At 41.8% G+C, this 10,000-nt stretch overlaps 1 protein-coding gene across 2 annotated transcripts in view; it reads left to right on the plus strand.

The window, feature by feature from the left end:
• Positions 1–10,000, plus strand: part of LOC143288078 (potassium voltage-gated channel protein Shaw-like) — a 35,351-nt gene that overhangs the window by 3,924 nt on the left and 21,427 nt on the right. Inside the window, exons 2-3 of one of the 2 annotated variants that reach the window (XM_076596355.1) lie at positions 2,489–2,596; positions 4,058–4,414. In XM_076596355.1, coding sequence (XP_076452470.1) covers positions 4,082–4,414 — 333 coding nt within the window. In that variant the 5' untranslated portion in view covers positions 2,489–2,596; positions 4,058–4,081. Of the gene's footprint in view, positions 1–2,488; positions 2,597–3,763; positions 4,415–10,000 lie in introns of those variants that run through there. The other variant, XM_076596354.1, reaches the window with a different exon arrangement.

Raw genomic sequence — 10,000 nt, forward strand, 5'->3', positions numbered from 1 at the left:
TATATATATATATATTATATATATATATATATATATATATATGTATACACATACATATATATAAATATATATATATATATATATATATCATATATACATGATTATTGTATATATATATATATATATATATATATATATATATATATATATATCGCACAACATGATATTAGAGGCAAAGTGCGGGTTACAACTAAACAACACTTCCGTTCTTTCAAAAATAACTTCGCAATGATGAAAGAGAGAGAGAGAGAGAGAGAGAGAGAGAGAGAGAGAGAGAAGAAAATGGAACTGTATAATAGAAACCTTTCAAAGCTTAAAGACTGTTCTTGGAGGCCATTTGATTTCTCTCTGGTGAGGGAGAGAGCCGACTGTAGTATATAGCCAGCGCCGGATGATAGTGCTGTGACCGCGGTTACGTCCCCTGTGTACCCCTCTAATATTTCGGCATATAACTAGTTATGCAATTTTTTAGTTGGCTGGTTGGTTGGCCATTTTGTTAGTTGGTTTGTTTTCTTATTGATTTCTTTCTGCTTGCTCTTTGCTTAGATTTTTTTTTTTTTTTTTTTTTTAGATATCTTGTTTTCAACATCTCTTGTCACGATTATATGTTTGCTTACACACGCACACACACGCGCGCACACACACACACACACACACACACACACACACACACACACACACACACACACACGATCAGGCCTAACATGCCCCCACAAAAGCCAGGCATGCTATCTAAAATCTATCAGCAGTAACGGGCACTCTGTTAGCCAAGAACCCCCTCGCCCCCCGCCCCTCCCCCCCTCCCCGCCTCCCTCCTCCCTCTCCCTCTCCCTCTCCCTCCGCCAGTGTGTACCCTGTCCTCCACCACCGACTGTCCTAAAGCCCTCATGGCCGAGAGAGTGGGGAATGCAGCTTGTGCAAGACGCTCTCCACGATAATCAAAATATTTCTGGCCCGGATAGTCGGGACAGCAGCTGTCTCCTCTGCTGTTCTGATGGTCACGACTCAGGATACACCGCCCATGTGAGACGTTTTCCTCTGACTTTAACATTTCACCATAAATGCACCCCCCCCCCTCCATCCTTCCCCCTCAGCCTCCCCATTCCTCCCTACCCCCACTCCCCCCATCCCCCGGACCAACATCTCCGCCAATCATAACAGTATTATTGACGTTTCAGGGCGAAGTGAGTGCAGGGCGCTTGCAAAAAAAAAAGAACAAAAAAAAAGGAACACATAATCAGTTTTTTGATAGATCAGAAAAGAAAGGGGGAAAAAATCATAGTCGTCGAATCCAGATGTATCTCTATGTTCGAAATAGAATCTAAATAATTTTTTTTTTTTAATATATATATACAAGATTAAAGCATTCCTTTCACCATTTCAAGACGACTTGCCAAAAACGGACGAAAAAAACAAACAAAACAGATTAACCCCCTTGACTGCTGAAATTTGGTGTCATGTGAGCAATGTGGCGTGCCGATAATGCACTTTTTATACTTTTGAGCGGTGTGTAACATGTGTGACTGGTTTTTGCTGAACAAAAACGTAACGCAATCTCAAGAAGAAGAAGAAGGAGGAGGAGGAGGAAGAGGAGGAGGAGAAAGAGAAGAAGAAGAAGATTGATTGAATCTTGGGTAAAGAATTAGGGGCAGTAAAGGCCTTTTTTTTAAATAATTCTGCCCATTTAACGACACAAAACACAAAAATAAAGAACGACACAAAACATAGAAATAAAGAAATAAAATAATAGGAACGACGAATAAGAATAGTAACTGGAAAGTAACAAAACAATGAAAAGAACAATTGGTACATTATCATGTACGTACGTACCTACTTACACACACACACACACACACACACACTCACACACACACACACTATAAAACAAGCAAACAAAGACATACGTACACATTCACGCCCACACACTCAAACACACACACACTAGCTAGCACGATCACACATACATTCATCATAGCATAGCAGCTAGTGGACTGAGTACAAGCAAGCATTTGCAAAAGACCGCGAGTGGGTTAATCAAAAGTATCGAATAGAAATATTTTTATGTCAGTTTTAACTCACTCAGTACGGCCAGCCCTCTCTTCTCCTCTACACAGAACCCTCGGATGTCCAGTGGGTTTCTGAATGGCCCAACCTTTAGCTTCCGTCGTCAGAACTGTGGTATTCTTTGTTAACATTCACCTCTTCAGTATAAGAGCGCTCCGCTTGCAATATTTTGATGATGGTAATTGGGATGAAACGCTGTTAACGTCGTCCTCTTTCGCCGTTCGTATGGAGAGAGTTAAAGAGAGATATGGCTGGAATTTGACGACATGTCTTTGGAAGCATGTTCCATTCTGTGTTTTCATTAAATGAGAGACTCAACTTAAATAAATCAGTTTTAGAAGAAGAAGAAAAAGAAGAAGTCCAAAACTAAATTAAGAAAGAAGATTTACAACCTTGACATGTAGCAGATTCAATGTGTTCTCAGTGAGGTGACAGACACCCCCTTCACTGACGGAGGGACACTCAACGGCAGCAGGAGTCCAGAGTCCAACGACTCACTACCAGGACATCGGAGTCACGCGACCTGACGGAGGTACCGACCACAAACACTGAGATCTTAGTACTGTCTCTATTTCTATCTTGTTGCTGTTACTGTCTCTCTTTTCTATCTTGTTACTGTCTCTCTTTTCTATCTTGTTACTGTTACTGTCTCTCTTTTCTACCTCGTTACTGTTACTGTCTCTCTTTTCTATCTTGTTACTGTCTCTCTTTTCTATCTTGTTACTGTTACTGTCTCTCTTTTCTATCTTGTTACTGTCTCTCTTTTCTATCTTGTTACTGTTACTGTCTCTCTTTTCTATCTTGTTACTGTCTCTCTTTTCTATCTTGTTACTGTTACTGTCTCTCTTTTCTACCTTGTTATTGTTACTGTCTCTCTTTTCTATCTTGTTACTGTCTCTCTTTTCTATCCAGTAGCTGTTACTGTCTCTCTTTTCTAGCTTGTTACTGTCTCTCTTTTCTAGCTTGTTACTGTCTCTCTTTTCTATCCAGTAGCTGTTACTGTCTCTCTTTTCTAGCTTGTTACTGTCTCTCTTTTCTAGCTTGTTACTGTCTCTCTTTTCTATCCAGTAGCTGTTACTGTCTCTCTTTTCTAGCTTGTTACTGTCTCTCTCTTCTATCTTGTTACTGTCCCTCTCTTCTATCTAGTTACTGTCTCTCTTTTCTTCTCCCTCAGCTCTGTGAAGAATCATTGGGGCGCCGCACTGGGAAAAACAAAAAAGAAAAAAAAAAGAACTGTTCACCAGATTCCTTCAGGTCTGCAGGTTGTGCCATAAAGCCTGGGTCTTTTCAGAAGAACTGTTGATCACATTCCTACAGGTCTGTGTGTGTGAAGAACTGTTCACCAGATTCCTCGAGGTCAGCAGGTCGTATCACAAACCCCGAGCCTTTGCAGAAGAACTGTTGACCAGATTCCTCCAGTTTTGCAGGTCGTATCACAAATGCTGGGTCTCTGCAGAAGAACTGTTGACCAGATTCCTCGAGGTTTGCAGGTAGTATCACAAAGCCCGAGCCTTTTGTAGAAGAACTGTTGACCAGATTCCTCCAGTTTTGCAGGTGTATCACAAATCCTGGGTCTCTGCAGAAGAACTGTTGACCAGATTCCTACAGGTCTGTGTGTGTGGATAACTGTTCACCAGATTCCTCGGGTTCTGCAGGTCGTATCACAAAGCCCGGGTTTTCGCAGAAGAACTGTTCACCAGATTCCTCGGGTTCTGCAGGTCGTATCACAAAGCCCGGGTTTTCGCAGAAGAACTGTTCACCAGATTCAATCAGGTCTGTCAGTTGTGTGTCACAAAACCTGGGTCTTTGCAGAAGAACTGTTGACCAGATTCCTCCAGTTTTGCAGGTCGTATCACAAATCCTGGGTCTCTGCTGAAGAACTGTTGACCAGATTCCTACAGGTCTGCAGGTCGTATCACAAAGCCCGAGCCTTTGCAGAAGAACTGTTGACCAGATTCCTACAGATCTGTGTATGTGAAGAACTGTTCACCAGATTCCTCGAGGTCTGTCCGAGTCCATGTCTATGGACGGAGCCGGCAGAACGCCCCGCTTCTCTCTCCACAACCTGTCGTACCGACGCCACGGGAGAAGGCCCAGGATGGCGGACTCTTCCAGCGACATCATCGTGCTGAACGTGGGCGGCAAGGTATTCTGCACGTCCAGGCAGAGCCTCTGCCGTCTCCCGGAGACCAGGCTGGGGCGGATGTGCCGGGACGGGCTGCTGAGCAGGTCCTCGTCCAAGGAGGTGTTCTTCGACAGGAACCCCAAGGTGATGCACGGCATCCTGGACCTCTACCGCACAGGGGAGCTGCACCTGCCCAGCAATTTGTGCAGCAACCTGATTCGGAAGGTGAGTGAGTCAGTGTGTGTGTGTGTGTGTGTTTGTCGGGTGTGTATGAATGTGTGTGTTCGTTCTTTCGTTTAGCGTCTTTTCACTGTGTGTGTGTGGGGGGGGGGTGGGGGGGGAGGCGGGGGGGGCGGGAGGGAGGGGGGGGGTGGATAGGTGTGGGGGGGGGGGGAAGGTAGGGGGGATGAGGGGGATTTGGTGGCGGTGGATGTGAGTGGGTGTGTGTGTGGGGGGGGGGGAGGAGGTGGATGGGTGTCTGTGTTGGGTTTGTGTGTGTGTGGGGGGGGGAAGGAATAAGTGTGGGATGGCGGCGGTGTTAGGGTGTGTGTGGGGGCTGGTGGTGGATGTTTGTCAGGAAGGGGAAAGGGGGTAGGGATGTGGAGGGGTGGGGGTGGCGGTGTGTGTGTGTGTGTATGTGTGTGTGAGGGGGTGGTGTTGATGGGTTGGGGTGGAGGTGGCTGTGGATGGGTGTAGGGATGGGGCGTATTGTGGGTGTGTGGAATGTGTGTGGTCGTGGGGTGTGTAGGGTCAGGGTGTGAGTGTGGGTGGTGGCGATGGTGGGGAGGTTAAGGGAGGAGGAGTTACATTTCTTGTTTCATTGTGAAGCGTACGATGATATCCGTGGAAAAAAAAATATATACTGTCTTTAAAACAGGTCCTGCAAAGAATGAATATGTTTAGTGTATTTTACGTACATCAGGAAAATGCAATCCAGTCATTTGCAAGGAAAATTGCCGACGCAAAAAACCTCCGAAGAAGGAAAAAAAAAAAAAAAAAAAACAAAAAAAAAAAAAAACAAAACTCGCTGTTGTACATAAAGAAATTCGATTTTGTGTAGACTAGTACGTATGAAAGACTTTCTTCTTCTGCAGATATATTGTGATTTCTCCCCATCAGTGTAAACTGGAAGGTGGAAATTATATAGTTTTCTTTATCAGTAGAATTTAACAAATTGTATGTCTTTGATTAGTTGTTTTCATCCATTTTAAAGAAAGAAATATTTTGTTGCTGCTGTTGTTATGATTCATACCTCCATTTCATTAGAGCTGTTAGCTATCGAAATCGAAAGATTTTTGAGTTGTCTTTCTCTCTCTAACTCGCTCGTGCAGCGATGCAGTTGGTTTGTGTATGTCACCTGACCTTGTATTTCAACACACACAGACACTCTCCCCCACTCACTCCCCTCGCTTCCCCCTATCAACACGTCTGCACTTCCCTTGAAATTGAAACGAATCAGTTGTGGGTTGTCTGACAACTTATGATAAGGTATATCTTAAAGAAAACAGTCTTACACATACATACAAAATGTGTGTGCACGTGTGTGTGTGTGTGTGTGATTGAGAAAGAGAGAGAGAGAGAGAGAGTGTGTGTGTGTGTGTGTGTGAAAGAGAGACAGGGAGAGAGAGAGAATGTGTGCATGTGTGTGTGTGTGTGTGTGTGACAGACAGTGTGTGTGTGTGTGATGTGCGCGTGTGTGTTTCTGTGTGTGGATGTATCGAGCGCATGTGGATATGCGTATGGACACAACACACACACAAAATTGTAAATCCGGAGACTAGTCGACCTTGGCATAATTATATGACGTGTTTTGTTGTTGTTGTTGTTGTTGATTTAATTTCATAATTTCCACCTTACGGCATTGCCCAGAGGATGGGTGGGGGGTGGAAGGTAGGGGAGGCGAGAAGTTTAAGAGGGGGTGGAAGTTGCGGGGGGGCGCGGGGGGGCGGGGGTGGGGGCGGGACTGGAAGGTGGGGGAGAGGAGAGGGGGGGATCATTTGTACGTTTACGTAGAGAGTGGGGTCTGTGTGTGGTGGGGGGTGGGGGGGCGGAGGGCGGATGGTGGGGAGGGGTTTGGGGGTAGAGATTCCCAAAGTAGGTGGGGGAAAAAAACAAAACAAACCCGCGGCTCTTGCTGGGTGACGAATCTACAGAGACAGATAGAAAGGAAGAGAGATAGAGAGACACAGGAAGGAAGAGAGATAGAGAGACAGAGATAGATAGATAGAGGGGAAGAGATAAAGAGAGACAGAGAAAGAGAGAGAAAGAGAAACAGAGAGACAGAGATAGACAGAGAGGAATGAATGAATGAATGAATGGTTTATTCATTATAGGCCAAGGCCCCTAAACGAAGGGGTATGAAGAGAGGAAGAGAGATAGAAAGACACAGAAAGGAAGAGAGATAGAGAGACAGAGAGAGGAAGAGAGATAGAGAGACAGAGATAGATAGAGAGGAAGAGAGATAGACACTTTGACACTTTGACATTTTTATTGTCATTACCTGTAATGGTCTATTGACAAGGGGGTGACGGGGATTAATTCTTAAATCCTCTTAAATGCAAAGCAACATTCTGCTTAACAGCATTTCATCACCAAACAAACAAACAAACAAAATCTCTAAATATAACTCTCTCACGATACATTAAGCAAGCGGAACACACACACACACACACACACACACACAAAGAAACTAATCAATCAAACTCGACCACCCATTCTAGGAGTGAAATAGTTCAATATATCAATTATCTACCTTACCAAATTAACATAAGAAAATAAAATTTACATATGGATATCCTCCTCATTTACTCTGGTGTGTTCTGATCATAGTGATTATGCCTTATTTTTTGTGCTTCTGAGATAAATTTAGCTACTGACTGTATGATATATTCATCATCAGACGATAAAACAGAAAAAACATCATGTCTTTTAGCTAGATGAGATGAAAAAAATGTACATTTTTCTCTTACTTTATCGTATAATTTACAATGAAACAAAAAATGTTTTTCGTCATCTACACTAGATGCACACAAAGGACATGGCAATTCTGTGGATGCTGCAGGTTGAAACCATAATTTATTTGCATTGAAACCAAATGTCCGTAGCCGAAATCTTGCATAATTTAACCTGTGCCACTTATCTGTGATGACTGTTAGATATTTTTCAGTATGAAATATACTTTTGAATGAGAAAAACCAACTATATTTCTCTTTGCTTTCCATATCTGAATGCCAATTTTGCTTAAAAGAACAAATCAATCTATCTCTAAATTCTGATATAAACTGCTGTTCATTTCCCACTAACTGATACATCCACACAATTCCAAAACCGTGTTCAGACAAAACCTTTTTTACACTATAAGTCCAGTTTTCCTTTCCTAATTCCATTTGTAACAACATCATCTCGTAAGCCTGTCTGGGTAAACGTGATTGTGGAAGTTTCAATAATTTCAACCAATACTTAATGCATTTTACAAATGTTCTTATATACAAAGGATATCTGCCCGTTTCCCCATATAACATTGTGTTGGATGAATGAATTGGCACATTTAAAAAACGTTTAATTGCATAAGTATGTACTTTTTCCATCTGTGAATTTACCTTTAGTCCCCAAACTTCGGCTGCATATGTAAGTATAGGTTCAATCTGTGTATCGAACATTTTCCAAAACAAACAGTAATCAATAGACTTAAGCTTTTTTAATGAATTCAATATTTCAATAACACCTTTCTTTGCTTTCCTGCAAGATTCTTCCCAAGCATAATTTAAGCTTAATTTTGTTGAGAATATCATTCCCAAATATTTATATGAATTTATAACTTTAACATCCTCATTTCCATAAAGCCATTTTTCGTGCACTGACAGATGTCCACCCATTCTAAATACAATAATGTTAGTTTTATCCATGTTCACTGTTAAACCCAAATAGTCTGCTTCTTCTTTCAATGCATTTAATTGGTTCTGTAAACCCCTAACAGTTCCAGACAAAAGAACAACGTCATCTGCAAATAACAGTAAAAATATCTCGATTGCTCCCGGAATTAATTGAATTCCATGTCTTCCTTTTCTCGACAGTTCTGTTGCTAATTCGTTAATAAAAAAGGAGAACATTTGTGGGCTCAAAAGACAACCTTGCTTTACCCCATTTGGGCAATCAAAATATTCTGAATATATACCTTTCTCACGTACGCATGCAAGCACTGACTTATAAACACCTCTAAGAGCATTGTATAATTTGCCATTCACACCACTTTCACGCAGAACATGCCATAATACATTACGATTCACGGAATCGAAGGCCTTCCTGAAATCAATGAAAGCAACATAAAGTTTTGTGTTATTGAGTAAGTATTTTTGGACAAGTGTGTACAATGTAAATATGTGATCTGTTGTACTGTAGTTACTTCTAAATCCTGCTTGCTGTTCCATTATTTTTTCTTCTTTTTCAGACCATTTGGTTAGTCTCTTGTTCAATATGTAAGTGTACACTTTACTTAGAATACTGGTAAGCGCTACTCCCCGATAATTGTCGGGATTGTTGACATCTCCCTTTTTGTGAATTGGGATAAGTATGGATTTTGACCATTCTGAAGGAAAAGTACCACTTTCAAATAGTTGGTTGAATACTTGAACAAGAAAGCTTATAATGTCTGTATTTGCATTCTTTAACATCTCTGCAACAATTTTATCTGGCCCTGCACTCTTTCCTGTTTTCAAATGTCTAATGCCGGCAATAACCTCTTCACTAGATATTGGATCATTAAACAATGGTTCATAATTATCCTCGTCCTCTAACTGCATGTGTTCTTCTTGTTCTGCATTATGTACTGATTCATTGAAAACACCAAAAAAATGATCGTGCCATTGCTCTATGGATATTTCATTATATACAAAATCTTTTCTATTCACTGATCTTAATATTGCCCAGAATGTCTTAGAATCACAAACCGATTCTCTAAGTTTTCTTAATCTGGCTTCTACAAACTCTTGTTCCTTTCTTTTTCTTAATTTAACATATTCTTTCCGAGACAAAGCATACGCTTCTCTTTTTTCTTGTTTATCTTTTTCTGTTTTACATCTCTGGAACCTCTTAAGTAACTTTTTAACTTCGTGTTTCTTTAGTTCACACTCATCATCAAACCAGTCGTTACACTGGAAGAGAGATAGAGTGACAGAGAAAGATAGAGAGAAGGATAGATAGACAGAGATAGAAAGAGAGAAAGAGAGGCAGATAGAGAGAGAGAGATGGAGACACAGAGATAAATAGAAACAGAGATAGAGACAGAAAGAGAGACAGGGAGAGAGAAAGAGAGACAGAGACAGAAAGAAGAGAGACAGAGATAGAGACAGAGAGACAAAGATAGAGACAGATAGAGACAGGAACAGAGATAGAAACAGAGAGACAGAGGTAGAGACATAGAGAGGGAAAAGGCTAGAGAGAGAGAGACAGACAGACAGACAGAGAAAGATAGAGAGAGAGTGTGTGTGTGTGTGTGCGTGCGTGCGTGCATGCGTGCGTGTGGGTGTGCGTACTAAGGTTTGTTGTTGTTGGGTTTTTTGCTTTTTTGTTTTTAGTTTGGTTTGCTTGTGCAGCGAGTGTTGCATTTCTCTTCAATTTATTTTGTTCTTCTGTTGTTGTTGTTGTTGTTGTTGTTGTTTTCATGGTTGTTATTGTTGCGACACCGGTATTTTTCTTCTTTCTTTCCTTTAATACCCCCCCCCCCCTCGCCCCCCTCCCCCCTACCCCCACCCTCACCCTCCTGCTTTTCGTTCTTGTGGTCCCTCGACTAATTCATACTCTCCTTTATGAGCA

This window comes from Babylonia areolata, chromosome 12 (assembly GCF_041734735.1).
Source record: "Babylonia areolata isolate BAREFJ2019XMU chromosome 12, ASM4173473v1, whole genome shotgun sequence".
NCBI classification, from domain to species: domain Eukaryota; kingdom Metazoa; phylum Mollusca; class Gastropoda; order Neogastropoda; family Buccinidae; genus Babylonia; species Babylonia areolata.